At 31.3% G+C, this 24,824-nt stretch overlaps 1 protein-coding gene across 3 annotated transcripts in view; it reads right to left on the bottom strand.

Annotated features, from left to right (window-relative positions):
- tanc1b (tetratricopeptide repeat, ankyrin repeat and coiled-coil containing 1b) overlaps window positions 1-24,824 on the bottom strand; it is a 199,793-nt gene that overhangs the window by 122,945 nt on the left and 52,024 nt on the right. For all 3 annotated transcript variants that reach the window (XM_051119883.1, XM_051119882.1, XM_051119884.1), the window contains exons 3-4: window positions 15,732-15,932; window positions 2,165-2,257 (exon numbers count right to left, since the gene is read on the bottom strand). In XM_051119883.1, the coding sequence (XP_050975840.1) occupies window positions 2,165-2,257; window positions 15,732-15,932 (294 nt within the window). The remainder of the gene's footprint in view (window positions 1-2,164; window positions 2,258-15,731; window positions 15,933-24,824) is intronic.

The raw sequence follows: 24,824 nt of genomic DNA on the forward strand, positions 1-24,824 counted from the left end.
CTACAGCAGCCCAGCACAGAACCTGCTCTACATGCGACTGACAACACACATACATGCATACACACAGTGTGTGCTACATAGACAGTGTTTGTATTACACATACACACATATGCAATTATGTCAATTCAAAATGCATGAAGCAATTTTAAAGACGCACATGCTGCTTTGCTTAAATGCATAATTTAACATAAAACATAGCTATAAACATGAAATTTCAACAGAAAACATCTTTAGTGAACAAATAAAAGGGTTTCCACATTTTTGACCAATGACTGTCCCAGAGTTGTATATTTACAGCATATGGATTTCGCCAACGGCAATATTTAGACATCAGGGTGGCCAATACCAAGCTCAAATGTGAATAATACAATTTAATGACACCAAATGTAATGCAAAACATACTAAATGTAATTAAAAAGTCATTTTATCCAATACTCATTCAAAATAAAAAAATTAATTAATTAAATTAATAAATAAATAAATGTAAAAATAATTTACCATTAATAATAATAATAATAACAACAACAACAACAACAACAACAACAACAACAACAACAACAACAACAACAACTATAATAATAATACTATTTTAATTATATTAAGAATGGATTGTACCAATTTTCCTTATGTAACAACATTTCTGAGTTAAACAAAACAATAATGTTCACAGAAATATTATGTTTACAGAAATGAATAAATTAATTTAATTATGGCAAATTTAATAAAAAAAGTACCCAAGATTCATTTAAACTTCAATTAAAAATATTATAATATTTAGAGTATTTTAATAATAATAATATTATTATTATTAATATTATTATTATTATTAATTATTTTATTATTATTATTATTTTAACAACAGAAAATGTAGAGGAAAAAAAATGCACCATTTTACCCAACAATCAAAAAAATATATAATATATAATATTTATAATTACTATTATTATTAGCATTAGTTTTATAATGATAGCAAATGTAAAGAATAAATTACACCAATTTACCCAGTAGTCAAAAAAGATATAATATTAAGTATTAGTATTATTGTCATTTTTATTATTATTAGCAATATTATTATTATTATTTTAATGATAGCATTTTTAAAGAAAAAATTACATGATTTTACCCAATATTAAAAAATAAAAATATAATATTTATTATTAACGTTAGTACTAGCATTATTATTATTATTATACATTTTTAATGATAGCAAATTTAAATAAAGAATTGCACCATTTTCCCAGCAGTAAAAAAATAATGTATTATTTTTTTATTATTATTAGCATTATTACTAGCATTAATATTATTATTATTAGTAGTAGTAGTAGTAGTATTATCATTATTATACTTTTTTAATGATAGCAAATTCAAAGAAAAAATTGCACCATTTTACTCAATAGTAAAATATATATATAATTATTTTTTAAATTATTATTAGCATTATTATTATTAATAATATTATTATACATTTTTTAATGATAACAAATTGAAAGAAAAATTGCACAATTTTACCCAAAAGCAAAAAATATAATATTTAGATTATTTTATAGATTAAATGTGAAAAACTATATATATATATATATATATATATATATATATATATATAGTTAGTTTATATATATATATATATATATATATATATTATAATATATAAATATATATATATATATATATATATATATTATATATATTATATATTATATTATTATTATTTATATAGTTAGTATATATATATATATATATATATATATATACACTAACTATATATAATAATAATAATAATAATATAATATATAATATATATAATATATATATATTATATATACATATATATATATATATATAATATATATAATATATATATATATTTTTTTGTACACATAACATGATTACGATTATATTTATATGATTTATATGATTATATTTAGAACAGATGAAACATTTTAGACCTGAGCACAACTAGAAATATGTGTATTAAATAAACACATTTACTATTAATTCTTTAATGAACTTTAGTGATCATTTCCCACTCATCTGTGACTGTGGAAACCCTCATGTCATTAGCAATCTTCTACTCTAACCAATAAAAACAAACCGAAAACTCGATTTTGACAGCAAGCCCAAACACACGACTCTGAACCAAACAACAGCATGTGTCGTCACTCACCAGTTGTACCGTCAGGAACCTTCCTCAGCGACGACGTGATCGCATCTCCAGGAACACGAGGACTCTCCACATACTTGGGCTTTCTAACGGGGCCTTCAGAACAGAAAGAAAAACAAAGAGACGTGTATAATCAGTCGGACCTACAACAGTGACAGATCTTGCAAAAAGGAGCGACAGCGTCTGTCTTATGTGAGGGTAAAGAACGGGTGAACTCAGGCTGCCCATGCCAGCTGCAGCAACAATCTTCACAGCTCTGGGAATGTAAACTACAGCAGGAAACCAGCGCAATTTAACTCTTAGGAGACGGGTGTGAGATCTCTGACTGATAATGTGTGCGTTTCTCTCGCCAAATCTGGTTCTCCATCTACTTGTGCGTGCACACATCATAAAAAAAAAAACTGTGTTTCATCTACAAGAGACTCAGAGTCCATTTAAAGACATGAAATGGCATTCCCAAACTATTTCACTTACATAATGCGAAGCAGAATAATAAATGTAAGCTCAGACTTGATTTTATCATTTAATAAATGAAAAGCTACATTCCAGAATGACTTTTTAAGCTACTGTTCAAAAGTTTGGGGACAAATATTTTTGAAAAAAGGCTCTTCTGCTCACCAAGTCTGTTATTTGATCAAAAATACAGTAAAAATTGTGAAAAATTATTGCAATTTAAAATAACTGCTCTCCTTTTCAATATATTGTAAAATGTTATTTATTCCTGTGATGCAAAGCTGAATTTTCAGCATCATTACTCCAGTCTTCAGTATCACAGTCCTTCAGAAATTATTCTAATATGCTGGTTTGCTACTCAAGAAACATTCATGATTATTATCAGTGTTGAAAACAGTTGTGCTGCTTCACAAACAGTGATACATTTTCTTTCAGGAGATTTTTTTTAACATTTTAAAAATAAACAAATAATTATAAATAAATGTAAAAAAATAAACAAATAACTACATAAAGTCCAAACTTGTAGTTTTACTTTTTTGGGGATCAATTAAGCAATATACAACACAAAAACATAAAAAATATTATATTAGGATTATTTCATAAATAAAAAGTGAAACAATTATATATATAGAAATGTAAAAATTAAAAAACAGATAAATAAATAAAATAAAAAAATGCACCATTTTACCATTTGATCTTTTAGAATTATTTTATAAATAAAATGTGAGAGAGAAAAAAAAAGAAAACAAATAATTGTATGAAACATTTCTGATTATTATCAATGTTGAATACAGTTGTGCTGCTTGATATATTTTCGTGGAAACCGTGATAAGTTTTCTTTCAGGAGTTTTTGTAAACAAATAAACAAATAATTATAAATAAATGTAAAAAAAAAAAAAAAAAAAAAAAGCTAAATAAATTAAACCCAAACTTTTTCACGGTAATGTATGAGGGAAGTCAATATATTTTTTATTTTTTTGGGACAAAATGCACAGATAAATTAAACAATATACGACAAAAAAACACATATAATATTATATTAAGATTTTTTTTTTTAATGTGAAAAAAAAAATACATATAGGAGAAGTTTTTTTTTATTGCACCATTTTACCAAATAGTCAAAAAAAATGTTTTATTGTTTTATAAATAAAACATGAACAAAATTTTTTTATTAAATTAAAAAATAAAATACTGTATATATAACATCATATTATGTTAATAATTTGACTTGATAATAGAACATATGGAACATTGTGTTTAAAATGTTCAAAATGAGCATAACTAGAAATTTGTATGAAACATTTCTGACGTCAATATATTTTTGTGGAGACTGTGATAGATTTTCTTTCACGAGTTTTAAGAAATAAAACTGGGTCAGTTTTCATTTCACTTCTTAGCTGTATTGTTCTACAGCTGCTGCTAGTAGTTACAGCAATACTAATGTTGACCGCACAAATATGCAGCAATCTGGTCCAAAATAGTGTAAAACAACAGCCTCAGGTTTGAGATGAAAGGCATTTGACACACAAAAGGTCGTGCCATCCTGAAATTCCTCTTGGTTGAGCGTATAAAAGAAAGCGCCCTTCAAATCCTGCTCGACCCCCATAAAGCTTGTAGGTTTAAGTACGTTCCTCTGTTTATCATAGAAAACCCTGGTGAGATCAAAGACCCCAGCGGCCCGTGTAAGATCTGACCAAATAAAGTCATGGAGTAAAAAGCAGCCGCTGGCGACGGGAGACCTTAAATCTAGCAGAGACATCCATCAGGCTTCAGCGGCGTTATAGAGATTCATCTCCGCTCGGCACCTGCGTGACTTTGACCTCCAGGAAGCAAACACAGCGCTCAGAGAAGACAAATGAAACGGCGACGTGCATAAAGACAGACATAAATCAGAGCTGGATGTCTTCAGCTCGTCAAGTGATGATTCGAGTGAAGGTGTTAAATTCAAAATGAAATCATAACTGAGGCTATTTACTTTTTGCATGCACACTGCTTGTTCTTATTGTAAATGTTATGATGCAATGAGAAAAACTGTATTCGTAATATTTTATCTAAACGCAATTACTTGCATCATCTTTCTTTTCAGATAACAACACAAATCCTCAATTCAACAGGCACTTTTCAACATTTAATCAATAAAAAAATGATCAAGATTAAATCAAGAGCAAATGGAAACATTTACTGAAGTCAGAAGGGTTATTACTGTTAAATAAAATTTAAAATAAAACAATATAAACAATTATTTGAAATAAAATAGTGCTGTCGAATGATTAATCGAGATTAATCACATCTAAAATAAAAGTTTTTGATTACATAATATATGGGTGCATACTGTATATATTTATTATGTATATATAAATACACACACGCATGTATATATATATTACAAATATTCTATGTAATATCAGTTATATTAATATAAATATATACATGGAAATATTTTCAAATATACACATATATATATACACATATACATATACATGTTAGATATTAAATGTATAAGAAACATGAAATATTAGATATTAGATTGTGCAAAGTATTTGTATACTTTCACAAACATCCACTTAAATTATTTAATTAATTAATTAAAATAAATTAATAAATAAATAAATATGATTCATTAATAATTTAATTAAAATGTATTAATTAATTAAAATAAATGACTAAAAATAAATACATGCATGCATACATAAAACCAAAGTGTGACTCAAGTGTCCAAATACGTTTTGGGGCTGAATTTGAGTAGAAAAGCAAAATATGTTACTTTTACACACTATCCTTACACACTAAAGTTTTTGATGCTGATTTTTGAGACTGATTTTTACCATCAATATCAATTTATATTTGTGACGCTGGACGACAAAACCATTCTTAAGTAGCATGGGTATATTTTTAGCAATAGCCAACAATACATTGTATGGGTCAAAATGATCAATTTTTCATTTATGCCAAAAATCATTAGGATATTAAGTAAAGATCATGTTCCATGGAGATATTTTGTAAATTTCCTACTGTAAATATATCAAAACTTAATTTCTGATTAGGACAATATTTGATTTGGACAACCTTAAAGGCTATTTTCTCAATATTTTTGGATTTTTTTATAACCTCAGATTCCAGATTTTCAAATATTGGTATCTAAGCCAAATATTGCCCCATCCTAACATATAGTTAATGTATGATAGTTAATGTATGAGTGTGTCCAGATCTCAGCACACACACACTTTAGCTCTCATAGTGATATACACTGCCATCTATGGACACCTGCAGTGAAATGCAAACACATATGACAAGTTCAATTCTGTTAGTAATTCATATGATATGCATGAAAATAAAGCGACTTTTAAGATGGTGTCAGTGGCAATCTGATATTTTCTCTCGCCAATTTTGTGAGTATAAAATCAGCTGTGTTTAAAATATCTTTTATTGTGTTCAATGTCTTTCATTGTGTTTAATAGAAAAAATAAACTTATTCTTGTTTGGAACAACTTGAGGGTGAGTAAATGACAGAATTGTAATGTTGGGTGAATTATCCCTTTAATATATTAGTTTGCTGATGAATTAAAAATACCACTGCTGTTAACTAATGAAATTTGGACATTTTGACGCCCCCAGTCAAGATCAAATATATATGAACAGCACACGCTTTGACTGAAAGCATTTCTTTCCACATAATTATTGTAAAAGTTTTGGCTTCAAGGGAGAGAGAATAAATCCCCACACACACATACACACACACTTTTGTGATTAAAATGCATGAGTCTCATCTCTCTGGTGGAGAGCACAAACAGGTATTAACTCAGTCTGAGGTCCAACAGCACATCTGAGATGCATGCAAATAAAGAGCCAAAGAATATAAATGAGAAAGAGAACAAGAGATGGAGAGGAGGGGAAAAAACAACAACAAATCACTGATCACAGTGATAATGATACTGCTTTCTAAGATACCTTCTGCTGCCCACATCCAATCAACAAGGCAATCCCATGATGCACTGCTATATATACATATAAATATATATACATATATATACATATATACATATATATATATATATATATATATATATATATATATATACACATATATATATATATATATATATATATATATATATATATACTTACAAACATATATATATATATATATATATATATATATACACACATACACACACACAAAAGTATATAAAATATTAAAAGATCATTCGTTTTTTGTATATTAATTGTATTAATTTTTTATTCATATATTTAAATACATAAGTTACATTTTTAATAAATTTATATTTTAATTAAAAAAAAAAAAATCAACACCTCTACGGAGAAAATTAAATGGATTTTTACCTTCCATAATGTGCTGAAATGAGCTTAAAAATATTATTATATAAAAAAATATTTTTATATAAAAATTATAAAAAAAATTGTTTATAATTTTTAAAATATTGATTATAAATAATTTAAATATATTAAAACTAGGGCTGTCAGTTTAACACATTAACTTAATTAATTAGTTATGAAAAATAATGCAATAAAAATATTGGCTGGCCCCTCCCCAGACCTGTACGTCATCTTATATTTCATATAGTTGACTGTTGACAAATATGATGCAAGACAACAACTCTATAAATGCAGTTTTGCCCTAAAATTCAAGATATTGGTGCAAAAAAAATTTCCCTATGTGGTTTTGTCTTATATTTATATCATATGAATAACGCAGATGTGGTTGTAAACATCATATGAATAACGCAGATGTGGTTGTAAACGATTCCAGCCGAGGAAGAAGGGTCTTATCTAGCAAAATGATTGGTTATTTTCATTAAAAATTAAAAACTTCTCTCCCTGAACTCTGTGTATTCTGACTCAAGACAGTTAGGGTATGTCAAAAAACTCAGATCGTATTTCCTCCTTCAACTTCAAAAATCATTTCAAAATCATCCTACATCAGAACAGCTTTATTGCCAAGTATGCTTACGCATACAAGGAATTTATTTTGGTGTCACAGGCTTCCAGTGCACAGAGACAACAACAACAACACAGAGAAAATAAAATACATTGCTGCAGAAGTACCGATCCGGTCTATACAAAGTGAACATGAACAAAGATCAAACACCCTTTACATAGAAGGTAAAAAAAAGCGATATTTGGCGACTTTGAAGTTGAGGGAGAACATGAGATGGGAGTTTTTCGACATACCCTAACTGTCATGAACCGGAACAAAAACAGAGGTTGGGAAGAGCAAGAAAAGACGAGCGTTCGACATTAAAAAGTGTAAAAATTTTATTATTTTAATGAAAATAACCGATTGTTTCGCTAGATAAGACCCTTCTTCCTCGGCTGGGATTATTTACAACCACATTTGGGATCGTTGAAGCCGCATTTAAACTGCATATGGAGAGAAATCCTGAAATGTTTTTTCTTAAAAAAAACAATTTCTGTACGACTGAAAAAAGAAAGACATGAACATCTTGGATGACAAGGGGGTGAGTACATTGTCTGTAAATTGTTGTTCTGGAAGTGGACTTTAATTAGATGAATTAATCGAAACATCATGTAATTAATTAGATTAAAAATTTTAATCGCCTGACAGCAATAATTAAAACTACATGTACAACTAAACTACATATACAAAAAAAAGCTCTCCAGACAAAAAAAGTTTTTATTTTCTGCAACTCGATTTTTCTGCTTTACACATTTAAAAGACACGGAGCAAAGTCACAGACCTCATGACATGCTCACATTTGAGTCGTTCTTGCCAGACACAAGATCTACTGTACGGACAACAAAAGCCATGGAAGAAAGAGAGCGGCGTGACAATACTCCTCTTTACTCTGAAATATCAGCCGTCTGTGAATCACGTATTCAGATTGAAGTGACGTCCATGGATGGAAGTTCACTTTTGTGAAATGAAATACTGAACAGAGGAAGCTGTCATCCACATCTGCTATAAAGGCCATTGTATTGCGTTGGCCGGTCAATGCCACACCAACGCCACCGATGCCAATGTGAGCTCCGATCCAACATGTAATCAGCCAGATCGTTCCGGTTCTGGAAAACTTTCTGAACTCTGAAACACTCGAAAATGAATCAGCTTCTGTTGCAAATTTAAGGCAGTTTTTCTATAAAAGGGTATAAAAGATCAAATCATGTTCTGATCAAATTCATTTAAACTTGAGGACATGAAGATTATTCTCAGGTTTTTAACCAGTTGTTGAAATGTTGATTGGAAAACTGATTTGTGTAAATTTGATCAAACAGGGTGAATGTTTTGGAGTGACACAAACCATCATTAAATCCACTGCTAATACTAAATTACGTATGTGCTGCTGTTTTACCTCCAAAATGATGTCAATTCCTGTAGAGTGATGTCTAAAAGAATTGTTTTCTTATTAGTTAGTCAGTTAAACGGCTTTTACAAAAACAAACAAGGATGGAAGGCGATATCGCCAATGTTTTGTTTTACATATTTTGATTAGAGAAAATAAAAATTAAGAAACACCCAGAATATTTCAGAATAAATTGCCAGATTTTCATTGTAGTGCCTGGAGGCACAACAAAATGCATCTCCACTCAAACTAAAGTAGAGAAATTATTTAAAATTCACCCAGTGTTCAACATTGTGATATTATGATAAAATATGGTACCTAATATTATTGCCATATTCAATACATTTATTTTTTATCTGATAAAAGACATAAAAATATGATATTTAGGTAAGATTAAAAAAATAGATATAATATAAAATAATACAAAATCTAAGAGTAAAAATACATATTTTATAAAATAGAAAATATCCTAAAATACATAAATAGAATTAATATTAAACTAAATAATATTAAATAAATACAAAATATAAAAATACAAGACGAAAATCATATATACACAATCTGAAAAAATCTGAAAAAAATAATTCTGTATATAAATATAAATATATAACATATAGAATAAATGACATTATATTTTATATTAAACTAAATATAAAATACAAGACAAAAATTAATCAAATATTATCATATAAATTGTCTATTTATTATAAAATAAATATACAATAAAAATCTGAAAAAGAGAATTATATATATAATTATAAATATACAAAATACATATAAAATATATAAATAGAATAAATTAATATTAAATTAAATAATATTAAATAAATATAAAATATAAGAATAAAAGACAAAAATCATATATATACATAAATTATATAATTTGAAAAATCTGGAAAAAGGCTTAAGCCTAATCCCAGACTGAAATTAAGTCTGAGCTGTTTCAACTGATAGAAACTTGCACTAACTGATCTTAAAATATATCAATGCCTTTGTTTTGTCTCAAGATGCACACCAGTAATGTTTTTTTAAGGCATGTTTATAAAAATTCCTTAAATGTCCAAATTAACTATGGCTTAATCCTGGCTTAGTCTAAACCCTGTCTGTGAAACCACGCCAAAATATTATAAAATAAATCTAAAATATAATATAATCATAGGAATGTGTTTTCTTATACATCTCTATAACGTACATCTGTTTTAGTAATTGTGATGGCCAGATGGTAATGCATTTCTGGATCTGTCTCCCAAGTATGCATGATAGAAGAACGCATGTAAGACATGTTAAATGGACTAACAGCTACACAGATGGTTTAAGTGTGAATGTCGAAGCGCCAGAGGGAACTTGGTGCTCTCAATTCCAGTTCAGGGCAGCGATTACAACATTTCTGTCACACACAGTTTTATATTCATATAAAAACACATAAACAGACATACATTACATTTTGAATCAGATCTGCGGTAACAGCCAAGCACGTTTTGTTAATGTAAGCTGTAAAACAAAAGCGTATCTTGGGGATCCTCACGCAAACCATCATACTTAAGGATACTCCATCTCCCATCTCTCTGAAGACCTTCTCAACATCTGCTAACACCATCCACCAACACACTATATCACTGAAAGGCCTTGCTTTTCCCCAAACGAATTTAACATTGACCAGACCAGTAGGAAAAAGTATTCCTGACCTTCGACCTTGAGAGGTAATGACCTGAACGATCCAGTAGAGGTCAGTAAGGAGGCAAAGAGGACGAGGTGAAACACGTGTCGCTCTCTCCTGATGAAAGCAGCACATAATATGTGCCAGCCTCATGTGATATGGCTTTAATAGGATCAATAACCCGCCGCTTTGGGGAAACAGCGGTTTAGCTTAAAAGGGGGCCGCCACAGTTCAACGTTATTACTTCAGCTGTGAGGAAATGAGCTGCAGGACCGAGGTAATGAAGCTCTGAGTGCGACGCTGAAAAAAAGAGTCTATTTGAAAGCGTTTACGCTCTGAGCTGAACTCGTATCACTGCACCTCCCAGTGAGTTCAAGATAACTTTTCGGTGAAGTGTTTTTTCACAGTACCGGAAAATATGCTTTCAACTATCACTATTCTGACTGAGATCCATGTATGGAGATATGACAGACAAATACAGCTTGTTTGAAGTAATGTTTTGGAGCAGATAATAAATCGGCATGCATCAAAAGTGGAGGTCTGGTGGACATGCAGTGTCTTGTTTACTTTTAATCATTTACAAGGGGCCTATAATTACTGCGATGCAGAAACGAGGCCAGAATTATGGAATCCAGGCATAAAAACGGAATTTACTTCATAACGTGGAATGTCAGCGTATTTGCCAAATTTTGGATGAATAAATCAAAAATAGCTGTAGTACTTCATGAGCATTTTAACGTTTCTTTTGAGAAAAACCATCAACATATCATAAAAAACAGAAACGTAAAGGTCTTCACAGCCAACCGGCAAAATAAAAGTTCAGTTTAACTTGAAGAAATCGTGACAGAAATATATTTCTTAATGTAATAATAGTATTACTACTACTAATAGTATTAATAAAATTATTATTAAAACATTGTTTTTAAGGAATATTTACCAGAATTTATTTTTTTCCCAGAATTTATTTACCAGAAAAATGTAAACACACCACACAGTACTGCTGAAAAAAAAAAAAAAAAAAAAAAAAAATCTAATAATAATAATAATAATAATAATAAAATACATTTTTAAAATAAAACTGATTATTAAAATTAATGAAACCATTAAAATGGAATCCATAATTATTAGCGATGCTTTTGATTTTTACATTTAATAAAATTATTATGGAATCCTGAAAAGTAATAGAAATTAATTGTTTTTAAGGAATATTTACCAGAATTTTTTTTTAATTCATTTACCAGAAAAATGTAAACACACCACACAGTATTTCTAAAAACAAAGAACAAAACACATTTTTAAAATGAAAGTAATTAATTAGAGAAGCTTTTGATTATTAAAATTAATTAAACCATTAAAATGGAATTAAAAAAATGAATAGGAAACACATCATTTGTTAAAGATAAAACTGAATTTGAAAATATTTAGTTTAACTTGTAATACATTTCTGTTAAATTGTGTTTGTTTCATTATTATATATATTTCAATTAATTAGACATGCCTTTTGATTGATATTTTTATTTTATTTTATTGATATTTCTAATTTATCCTTTAAAACAGAGGGGAAAAACAACATCCAGAAAAATTAAAACAGAAAAAAAATAATTTGGAAAAAAAAAAACAAAAACGGAGTTTGGGAAAAAATTTAACTGATTTCATAGGGCCCTAATAAAAACAAAAACAAAAACAAAAAACAAAAACAAACAAACAAAAAAAACTTGGGTCTGTCAGTACATTTTAATCAAGAAAATATGAATAAAAATTAATAATAGTTTATCTTATTTCTTTAAACTCCACAAAATGCAATATAAAACAATTACATATTTACTTAATATGTGTGTGTATGTGTGCGTATCTCCAAAAATCGAAACAATTAATGATTTATCATGATCAATTAACCTAAATGAGTATGTTTTCTACGGTTTTAAAAACCTTTTAATATGAAGGTTTCTGCTTAAATGTGGTCATCACACACGTTCCTCCTTCACTAGCATTCAAAAGCATCCCATGATGCACCTGATGAAGTTGGTTAATAAATGTCCAGAGCCAGCAGAGCTGGAATCTAGACAACAAAGAAGCCCATATATAAGACAGAATTTAAGTCACTACATCACTTCCCTATCTGTTATTTCAGAGTTTATATCACACAACTATTATTCTTACATGAGATAAATTGTAATAAAAAAGAAAGAGGTGAGAATCCTGCCCCCGTCCTGCTGTTCAACACCTTCTTATGAAGATCTAAACGTCCTCTCCTATAAACACACACACACACACACACACACACACAGAGACCGCCTCCACCTTTCTCACCACATGTGGCCACTTTAATAGGAGCAGTTTGACTAGAATAGTTAACTTCATGCAAGTACCTGTGCTTACTGAAATGAACTCGTGTCTTATTTTTCTGCATCACACACTGTCCACATGAAACTCATCAGCCAGTCTTTGATGCTCCTAATAATAACAGTCATTCCCAAAGATTCCCATTGGGATAGCCGAATAAGGTCCATTCGGTCATTATCATCCAGGGTTTAAGACAATAACTCGCACATTATCCATGTTATTACTTCCACAAGCTAAACAATGGTGTCTGAGTATCGAGTCCATCTGAATCTAATTCTGGTTATTTTTAATTTCCTCCCCGTGAGGATTTTCCCAGAAAATCCTCTGCTTGAACAGATAAACAATTTACGTGATATAAACACAGACGTTGTAATATAAGTCATGCAAGACTAACATGTGGTTTGAAGGAATATCATGGGTTAAATTTAAAATGACAACATTTTTTGATTATTTCTGTGAAATGAGCGAATCTGATTCATTTGAATGAATCGATTATTCCTTGAAGCATTAAATTAAACTAAACAAAAATGTAATTTTTCACTATTTTCAGAAATTAAACCATTACTCAAAAAACTTTTCGCATGACATTTTTCATATATTAAAATATTTTAGTAAAAATATACAAAGATAAATATGTCTATTTATGAATCTGTATTGTTATATTGGCAAATATTCTGTACTGTTCAAAAGTTTGCGGATATTTTTTTACATTTTGGAAATAAATCTCTTCTGCTCACCAAGGCTACATTTATTTGATCAAAAATACTGTAAAAATAGTGAAATATTATTACAATTTAAAATGGCTGCTTTCTATATGAATACATTTTAAAATGTAATTTATTTCTGTGATGCAAAACTGAATTTTCAGCATCATGATCCTTCAGAAATCATTCTAATATGCTGATTTGCTGCTCAAGAAACATTTCTGATTATTATCAATGTTGAAAAAAGTTGTGCTGCTTTATATTGAGGAAACTTGATTCTTTGATTAACAGAAAGTCCAAAAGAACAGCATTTATTTCAAACAGAAATCTTTTGTTACATTATAAACGTCTTTACTGACACTTTTAATCAATTTAATGCATTCTTTCTGAATAAAGTATACATTTTTTGCAAAAAATCTTACTGACCCCAAACGGTAAAAGAGATATTTACATATGATTTTTCTTTTAGTTCATTTAAACTACATGCAACTGCCCCAGCCAACCTTTTTCAAAATCTGTGGAGGTCAAAACAAACCCTCAATCTCACGTGTTTCCAACGTCTGTAGTAAATCCCTCCCTGAGGATCCGGTACACCAGGGAGATCTCATTTGGACATTTATCTTTCTTTAATTGTCAGACTAATGAAATGTGCAAAGGGCAACCTCATTTGAGCGTGTCACCTGCTTCCGGTACCTTCAAAGCATCGATCCCCTTTTCAAAGAGAGCTGCTGAATCAACACACATGAGGAGCAGATGTGAGCGAGAGGCCAAAGTGACCACTGAAAGGATTTCAATCCTCTGTGCTAAATCCTCCCAAAACAAAGCTCAGGCTGAAACAAGTCCAGAGACAAGCAGCAAACCCTTTGAAGATCTCAGCTGCTCATGGCCTTGTCCTTAACACAGAGATGGTGTGAAAACACCTCAGACTGTGTTTACATACTCACACACACGCTTGTGTTTGCATGTACACACACAACTCAATCAACAATGCCACCGACTCACATACAAAAATATAAACAGACGCTTAAAGCTAAACAAATACGCAAGAACATACATTAATAGTTAACAGCTAGATGAACAACCTAAAATGCAAAAATACCAAAGTGTCCAACCAGAAGCCACAGATCTTAATATGATCTCAAGCTCATTAGTTTTATGACAAAACATATATATATATATATATAATATAATATAACATAATATAATATATAGTGCTGGGCAACAATTAATCATGATTAACTGCATCCAAAACGTTTTTGTGTACATAATATGTGTGTTAACTGTTTATATTTACTATGTATATATAAAGACACATACATACAGTATATATTGTGAAAATATTTTCATGCATATATTTATATTCATATAATTTATATTACATATAAATATATTTAATATATAAAAATTACATTTTTCTTCAATATATGCATGTGTTTATATATAGATAAAAACATACACAGTACACGCACATATATTATGTACACAAAAATATTTTCAAAATATATACTGTATTTATACATAATAATTATACACAGTAAACACATATATTATATAAACAAAAAATTCAATTTTGGATGCGATTCATCGCAATTAATCATTGCCTAGCACTACTTGTAATGCACCTTATAATGCATTGTATGATCACACAGTTATAATACATTTTAATGCTTATCTATTTATTATTAGACAAAAATATAGTTTATTAAAACACATGACAAACAACCAATTCCAAATGTAACCCGGAATCTGCATATATAATGCATTTTAACTTTTTAAAATAAGTAATGCTTAGTAATGCATTATTTTTAAAGGCCTTAAGTAAAGTGCAACCAAAAATAAAAATGCAAATAAAAATGCTATTTTATTTTCTTTATTACTTTTTTTTTTTTTTAAAGCAACCTCGACATGTTCTTGAGTGGTTCCCTCAGAAACCTCACTGTCCAAGTCTGTAATTTCTGCACCACTAGCAAAACCGAACTGAATTACAGAACAACAGCTGTTGCAAAACCAACGCAACCCATCCCTCAGCCAAAAAGCTGCTGATGTCCGGACATTTCCATGCTTTTATACTGATAAAATGATGAATATCCCACCTGGAGACTTCTTGCACGGGCGAGCCGCCATCACGTACGTCTGTCGGGGCAGGAGAGGAGATGACGGGAGGGACATGGAGACCCCTTTAGCCAGGCCGAGTCTGAGGCCTTCGTCTGCGGGCGGGAACGGACGGATACCTGTGGGATCCTGCATCCCACCACCAGGACACCTCCGCTGGGCACTGAGCAGGTACGGCTCTCCTGATCATACAAAAAAAAAAAAACATAGGTCCTATTAGCACTAGCTGTTGCATTTACTGACAGTAAAACCGCAAATATATTCCTCAGCTGCAGCAGATTCTTCACAGAGCAGAAAACACTGTTAACAGGTCGATAAACATCTGAAATAATCAAGTTAACCGCCCCAGTGAAACTGACAGGCACGTTTAGCATTAACAAGAGTTGACTGACATTCTCCTAACACGAGATTGATTCAGTCATCTTAATAAAAACAAATAGAGCCGCTGAGATTGAGTTTAAATTAAAAATGTGGCAAAATCCACAGCCGGTTTTCACTGTAAACCCTGAAAGCCATCAAGAGAATACAAACTAATTAGCAGAACTCAATAATAATACTGAACAACAGCTCTCTGATGTATTTTCATTACACGCTATTCACAGCACTGATTAAACACTGCGCCTCAAGTCTTTCTTTTCTCCATCTTACTGTTTTTTATTATTATCTTCTTGCTTTTAATGTTTAAAGAACTGCTGTTAAACCTGATGAGCTGTGATTGTTTTGTGCCACTTTAGGTGAAATAAAATGGAGGCTTCTGGGAAAACTCATTTGCTATTTACTTTTTGAATGGAATACTAGTTTACTACTAACTTAGTAAACACTGTGCAGTGTATATTGAATGCTACTTACTATTTTTAAAAAATACAATGAGAAACAGTTTCACATATTTTAAAAAAAAAAAAAAAAAAAAATGCAATAACCAACATTTCTAACAGTAGTATGTTACCATTTGTCACATGACCTCATGAGCAGTGTTATTATAGTTACCTAAAATTAAAACATTTATATATTATATTATATTATATTATATTATATAAAAATAAATAAATAAATAAATAAACTTTAAATGAAATAAAATGGCATAAAATTTAATTCATTTAGTTTAACTTAATGCACTAAAATAACAAATAAAAATAAAAAAGAATAAAAAATTTATTCTATTCTATTACTGTTTAAAAAAAATAAAATTGACATAAAATGACTAAAATACAATTCATTCGTTCAATTCAAACAATTCAGTTCATTTAGTTTAATTTGATATTTAATTTAAGTTCATTTAGTTTAATTTGAAAAACTACAACCAAAAATGAAATTAAAATTAATAAAAAAAATAATAATAAAAATGACAAAAACAATAAAATTACTAAAATTTTAACTTAAATTAAAAAGAAAACTCAAAATATGAAAATAAAAATAAATTCAAAATATTTATAAAATCTATAACAGTATCTCAATGACACTAAAATAACCCTGACCAGCATGCAGTTATCTAGTAAAAAATATATATTTTTTTATGTTTATTAATTCATTTTACTTCTATTAATTAATTTTATTACTTTAATGTAATTTTGTATTTTTAATCCAATTTTGAAAATGTCTTAATCATATGGAAGCCCGTTTCTGCCACTGAATAAAAATTTTAAGTTATTGCGACTTTTTATATCAAAATTCTGACCTTTTTTCTCAGAATTGCATAATATAAACTCACAATTCTGACTATAAAAAGTCACAGTTGCAAGTTATAAAGTCACAATATCTCACAATTTTGAGAAATAAAGCAAGCAATTGCGAGTTAAGTCAGAATTGTGAGATATAAACAGTCTTTTTTTCTCCTAAGAAATGGACTTTATAACTCACAATTTTGAGTTAATCTCTCACAATTCTGAGAAAAAAAGTCTGAATTGCAAGTTTCCATATTTTTTATTCAGTGGCAGAAACGGGCTTCCACATAATCATCAGTCAGACCAAATGAGAAATCAAAAGAGAGATGTTAAAAATCACAGCTGTCATTTCTTCCAGTTCATTCATCACAACTGAGATGGAAGGTCAAGTTGAGTGCACTGCATTATGGGATACAGTATCTCACACAGAGCACTTTATTGCATACTGTGCATTTTTGGCCATCTGAACATTCAATGCATTCAGAGCATGCACACATCATATTTACTGAAGAAACACACAGTATGATAGCACATTATTGTTAACATAGTGTCTTTCTCTCACTTCCTCTCTTCTCCCACTCAGTCTCTCCCACTGATGAAGAGCAAAACAAAGATGTCTAGTGTTTGAAAAGGCGATTAAATAGCGAGGAACGCCAGAAAACAGGAAGTCAGCGTGCCCTAGTCACACCTCCGCTCTCTTTCAACACCCACTGGGGTCATGAGCATCTGGTCAGATCAGTCACAGCACAAAAAAAAAAAAGAGAGAATATACTGCAGTTTATTCTGGCCAAAAACACCCACTTAAGACACTTAGATAGGAAGAGATCGTCTGACAAACAATCAAAGTAAATGAACACAGTTTTTAAGTGCCTTTTAGAGGTGAGTTCATGCAAAGGTCATATTTATATATTTCTATAGTGCCTTTTACAATACAGATTAATTCAAAGCAGCTTCACATTGATAAATAGGAAAATAACATTATTAATGTTGTAAAATTAATCTAGAATGAAACTCAATTTCAGCTGTAAAGCATCTCTATAGTAGATTACGGTGTCATCATTCAGCTCAGTTCAATTCGGTTCAATAACTGCCAAGTATTGTGCTCCAAAGAATTTATGCAGCACACTGCATACATAATGGCAAAAAAGAGGTGAACGAGTGCCTGAAGCCCTTTAAGAGAGGAATCACCTGACCAACACAGGCTGGAATGAAACCAGTGAAGTTCAACCAGTGTGAAAATGAAATCATGACTGTGTTCATGCTATTGGCCCAAACCTACTCTATAATTCACACCATCTTACCCAAACAGCTGTAAATCCTTCATGATCAGTGGCTTGGCATAGAGAGACTTGTGTGACGGATCATTTGCAAAACAAACCATGAATTCTACGACCACTCTTTTTTTCCTTGAAACAGAGAGACGACAAAGATCAACATCTTCCTTTACAGCTGGAAGTAAAAATTAATGAAGCGCGTTTCTGCTACAGAATAAAAAAAAACAAATTAACTGTGACTTTTTATCTCACAAATGAAATAAGAACTGCAAACTCAGAATCCCAAGAAAAAAGTCAGAATCGTGAGATGTAAACTCAGATATCCAAGATGTATACTCAGAATTCCAAGAAAAAGGTCAGAATTGCGAGACGCAAACTCAGAATTCCAAGATGTATACTTAGAATTCCACGGAAAAAAAAAATCTGAATTGCAAGATGTAAACTCAGAATTCCAAGAAAAAAGTCAGAATTGTGAGACGTAAACTCAGAATTGCAAGATGTAAACTCAGAATTCCAAGATGTAAACTCAGAATTCCAAGATGCAAACTCAAAATTCCAAGATGCAAACTCAGAATTCCAAGAACAAAGTCAGAATTGTGAAATGTAAACTCAGATTTCCAAGATGTATACTCAGAATTCCAAAAAAAAAGTTAGAATTGTGAAATGTAAACTCAGATTTCCAAGACGTAAACTCAAAATTCCAAGAAAAAAAAGACAGAATTTCGAAGATGCAAACTCAAAATTCCAAGATCTAAACTCAGAATTCCAAGAAAAAAGTCAGAATTGTGAGATGTAAACTTGGAATTCCAAGAAAAAAAATCTGAATTGCAAGATGTAAACTCAGAATTCCAAGAAAAAAGTCAGAATTGTGAGAGGTAAACTTGGAATTCCAAGAAAAAAAATCTGAATTGCAAGATGTAAACTCAGAATTCCAAGAACAAAGTCAGAATTGTGAAATGTAAACTCAGATTTCCAAGATGTAAACTCAAAATTCCAAGAAAAAAGACAGAATTCGAAGATCCAAACTCAGAATTCCAAGATCTAAATTTCAAGATGTAAACTCAGAATTCCAAGAAAAAAAATTCTGATTTGTCAGATGTAAACTCAGAATTCCAAGATGTATACTCAGAATTCCAAGATGTATACTCAGAATTCCAAGATGTATACTCAGAATTCCAAGATGTATACTCAGAATTTCAAGGAAAAAAAGTTGGAATTGTGAGATGTAAACTCAGAATTTAGAGAGGAAAAAAAGTCAGAATTGCAAGATGTAAACCAAGAATTCCATGAAAAATGAGAAGATGTAAACTTGGAATTCTAAGGAAAAGGTCAGTATCCTTCCTTTATTTAGATAAAAAGCTGCAATTACCATTTTTATTTTCATATTCTATGGCAGAAACAGGCTTTCATAAAAACTGGTTTATTTTTAAACCAGTGCATGATGCACACAATTTTACTATTTTCAGTCAGATATGAGCAAAACAGTTATGAGAAGCAGGTGAACAGCTGCATTTTAGCATGATTGCTGTGCTGTATTGATCGAACAACTCTTGTCAAACATAATAGCTTGAAAAGCTTCAAAGTGTTTTGAGTGAAACAAGCAGCTCTCAAAAACAGACACAATCACTTTCAAGCCTCTTTCACTGAGATAAAACAATGCTGAAGTTAAGCCTGACATTTCAAGAGTCAAGGACAGAGATCTTTTATGAGTCATTCTCTCTAGCAACAGACCACAACACTGAGAGTGCATATTTCAAACAGAAGGATGTACTCTTTATGTCACATGCTGGGCGGATATCTGGACTGCTCTGTCATTTCCTGCAACCACAGGCTTTAAAACAAGAGACACCACAAGGAAAAGAGCCTACGGAGGAGTATAAAGCAACAGAGATGCTCTGTCACCAAACCTAGCGAACTGACTCTATATCTTACCTTCTAGGAAAGCAACTAAGTTCAAGTGAACCCTCGCAAGCAACTATTTGGAATGTGCTATAATGCTGTAATAACGCCACTACAATAATCAATCTTTTTTGATGTATTTTTATTTCACTCTTAGCTTTAGTGTATTTCACTTTATTTTAGTAATTGTTAAAGCAACATTTTTAAACTACGTTTACGCTTTTCCATCTAACATAACATAACATAACATATAAAATATAATATAATAAGTACATAGCACACATACACAAAAAATAATTGACCGAGCTGAGTTTGTTGCAATTTATTCTGGAATTGTCTTCTCCACAAACGATACAAGCAATGCTATATTTGAATTCAGCTAAAAGAAGATACCTTAAAAGTAGGCTTAGCTACATTGACTTCCTTTGAAAGGCATAAAAATGCAGCCTACATAGGCAGCACCCTAGATTTTGGAAAAGAGCCTGGGACAGGCTGAATCATGACAGGTCGACCACAGAAACTAAAGGGAAGACGGACTAAAGTGAAGAGACAGAAAAGTAAAGAGAAAGGCAGCTTGAGTGACATTAAAGTAAACTAACCCAACCTACATTTGCTCTTTGGGTCCAAAGCAAACCGCACGCAGCAGACCGGCAATTTCAGCTGTGCTTTAACCCATGAAACCAGGCCTAACTAATTATACCGGTGAACGGACATCTGATTACAACCTCTCTAGAAATCCCTAGCCAATACAGACTCAGGCTTCTAATTATAATAGCATGATTATATTTATAAAGGCTCTGATTAACCCAGGATTGATGTTTAATAGAAATAATGCATAAGGGAGAGGTTGCAATTTTTTATTTATAGTGAAACATTCACCAAAACAGCTATCTAATACTGGTGCATATAAATAAAAAAAAATATTACTCATCACCCTTTCACATGTTCATCTAGAAAAAACTTAAAACTAAATTTGTACTGTATTTTATTTCTTACATAAATTTTTTTGGGTCTTGCTAATGACAAATAGACAGATAATTAAAATAAATAAATAAATAAATAAATAGTCATTCAAGCCACTTTTGAGCAAAATCCATGTATCCATGCTCATTTAGTAAAAAGCAGATTTTTAAAGCTACATTTTCACTGTATTTACACTGTATTTTACTTCTTATATTATTATTTATTTTTACTAATTAATATTATTTTGAGCCTATCTGACTACAGTGACTGTTCGCTTAAAATTACAATAAAATAAATATATAAATAATAAATACATAGATCATAGCCCTTTTGTATATAAAATCATACCTCTCAGTAAATATTATGTGTTCATTTAGTGAAAAACAATAAAATAAATACATAGAGCCTTGTTAAGCCAAATTTTTACTGTATTTTACTTCTTACATTAAATGTTACATTTATCTGACTATGATGACTGCTTAAAATTAAAACAAAAAAAATGGATGGATGAATGGATGGATGGGTAAAATCATTTATGCCATATATACCAAATGCACTCAAAATTTGAACTAGAAAATATCTAGTTTTTTTATATTCTAGATATTTTTTATATTATTTATATTATATATTATTTATTACTTATATTATTTATATTATATTTCTATATTTTCCAGCCCTAGTGTGTTGTCCTGGTGTATTCTGAGGTGAATATCTTGAGATCAGATGTGAGGGTGTATCTCTGGGTTCTGTGAGTCTGCGGGTGAAATAAATCTGGCCTCAGGAATGTGAGTCGTCATTGTTAAAGCCTCTAAATGCTAAGGAATAAAAGCCCACCAACCCCTGCTTCACCTCCCCTCTCACACACACACACATACACAGAACAAAGGGACGTAACCTTGAGAGGGATGAGCCCTATTCAGACAGAAAGGGTCGTTTAGTATTCAGACTCTGTGGCTCGGCTTGTCACACGTACAGTAAAGCGCCTGTGGAGAAGATCCTGAGTCACACACTGTGTTTGAGTTTAATTACTGACCTGTGGAGAGCTCAGATTGACTTGAATTAATGCATTCGTTTGTGATCATGGGCTCTGCGCAGTGTGTACAGGACATGTGTGCAAAAATGATGTTGTGTGTGTGTCTGTGTGTATGATCAGCCGGATAATCTGGGAATAATTAATGCAGATTCTCTTTGTTAAATCTACAAAGGTGACTGACTGAGAGATTGAATGAGCGTCTGAAACCCCAGAGATACTGAACAACCGCAATGACAGAGAGAGAAGCAATAGAAAAGGATGAGAGGGACAGAGGAAAGAGGTGAGAGAAAAAAGAAAGAAGAAAAAAAAGAGAAAGAAAAGGGGCACATTTCAATGATAACAAAACTATAAAAGATAAACATGAAAAGAAAAGAAAAAGAGGTAGTGGAAGAGGGAGAGGAAGACGAAGAGAAGGGTAGAAGTCAGCAAAGGGTAAGGAAATTAGAAAAAGAAAAGGAATAACGAAGAGGAAGAGGAAGAAGAAGAAAATGAGGCAGAAAAGAGGAAGCAGAAGAAAGAAGAGGAGGAGGAAAAGAAAAAGGAAAAGAGGTAGAGGAAGAGGGAAAAAAGGATGAAGAAAAGGGTAGAAGGCTGCAAAGGCTAAGAAAATTAATGAAGAGGAAGAGCAAAAGAAAGAAAATGAAAGAAGCGAGAGGCAGAGAAGAGGAAGAGGAAGAAGGCGAAAAAGAAAGAAGTGAGATGAAAAGAAGAGGAAGAAGAAACATGAAGAGGAAAAGCAAGAAAAAAAAAAGAAGTGACAGGCGAAGAGGAAGAGGAAGAAGAAAAAGGAAAAGGAGGAAAAGAAAGAAGTGAGAGGCAGAGAAGAGGAAGAAGAAGAAAGAGGAAGAGGGAAAAAAGAAAACGAAAAGAAGTGACAGGCAAAGAGGAAGGGAAAAAAGACGGAGGAAGAAGAGGAGGGAAAAAAGACAGGTGAGAGGCAGAGAAGAGGAAGAGGAAGGAGGAGGAACAGGAAAAGGAAAAAAGAAAAAAGAAAGAAGCGAGAGGTAGAGAAGAGGAAGGAAGAGGAAAAGACAGATGAAAGGATGAAGAGGGAGGCAGAGAACAGAAAGATGAAGAGAAATCGAGAACAAGATGAAGAGAAAACCAGAAAATGAGGAAAAAAAATTAAAAAGTGAAAAAGAAAGCGGAAAAGAAAACACGAAATGAAGGAAGATATATAGCGAGAAACAAGAAAATGTAGAAAGTGAAAAAGGGGAAAAGAACAAAATGAAGAGAATGAAAAAGAGAAAAGAAAGAGAAAATATTAAAATAGATAAAGAGCAGACAAAAACAACGAAAAGGGGAAAAAAGAGAAAGAAAATGAGAGAGAGGAAGAGAAGAAGGAAAAGTGGAATGAGGAAGAAAAAGAAAAAAAGAGAAAAGAGAGAGGAAGAGAAAGAAGAAATGAAGATGCAAAGAAAGAAAGAGAAAGAAAAAGAAAAAGAAGTTGAAGTGAAAGAGTGCTGTATTGATGTGATGTGAGTCTGGATCACACAGCATGTTATCAAACTTATTCAATTCACTCACAACAGAACCACAGGCTCACAATCACACACACACACACAAAGTTTCCTGTCATTCACACACTCACAGCTCTCTATAGAGATCCATTCAGACGGTTGATGCCTCCGTCACTATTCCTATTCTCACACACACACACACACACACACACAGACCGAATCGTTGCGTCATATCCATTCACAAATACACTCTGCATTTATCTGAGTAAAAATACAGTCAAATTGAACTCCAGTCCTCAGTGTCACATGATCCTTCAGAAATCATTTTAATATGCTGATTTGCTGCTCAATTATTATTAGTTACTACTGGTACTTGATTATTAATAATGGTATTGCCTCAAAATTTGGCTTAGAAGGCAGCGCCGCGTGTATCTGAAGTGCACATGAACTCCCTAGATTCTGGCAAAGAGTAGGAGAGACAAATTCACTCAGCAGAACAGAGCTGTAATACACTAGAGACATTAAGCCAATAGGGCGTCACTGAAACATCCTCTATGGGAACACATTAGGCGGGTAATGCAACGGGATGCCACAAGGAGACAGACATCTGAAGTCAGAGCAGCTCAGTACTGGCAGAACAGTCTGGAGTCTTTTTCCCAGAAGCCCCAAGGGCTCAGAGATGGAGGGGCACGACATGTTCCAGTTCTCTTCATAAACGCTCTGCTTCAACTAGGATGGGAAAAGAATCTGAGTCCAGAGCAGAGCCTTACTCTCATGTCTTTAT

The sequence above is a fragment of the Labeo rohita genome, chromosome 9 (assembly GCF_022985175.1).
Source record: "Labeo rohita strain BAU-BD-2019 chromosome 9, IGBB_LRoh.1.0, whole genome shotgun sequence".
Taxonomy (NCBI): Eukaryota; Metazoa; Chordata; class Actinopteri; order Cypriniformes; family Cyprinidae; genus Labeo; species Labeo rohita.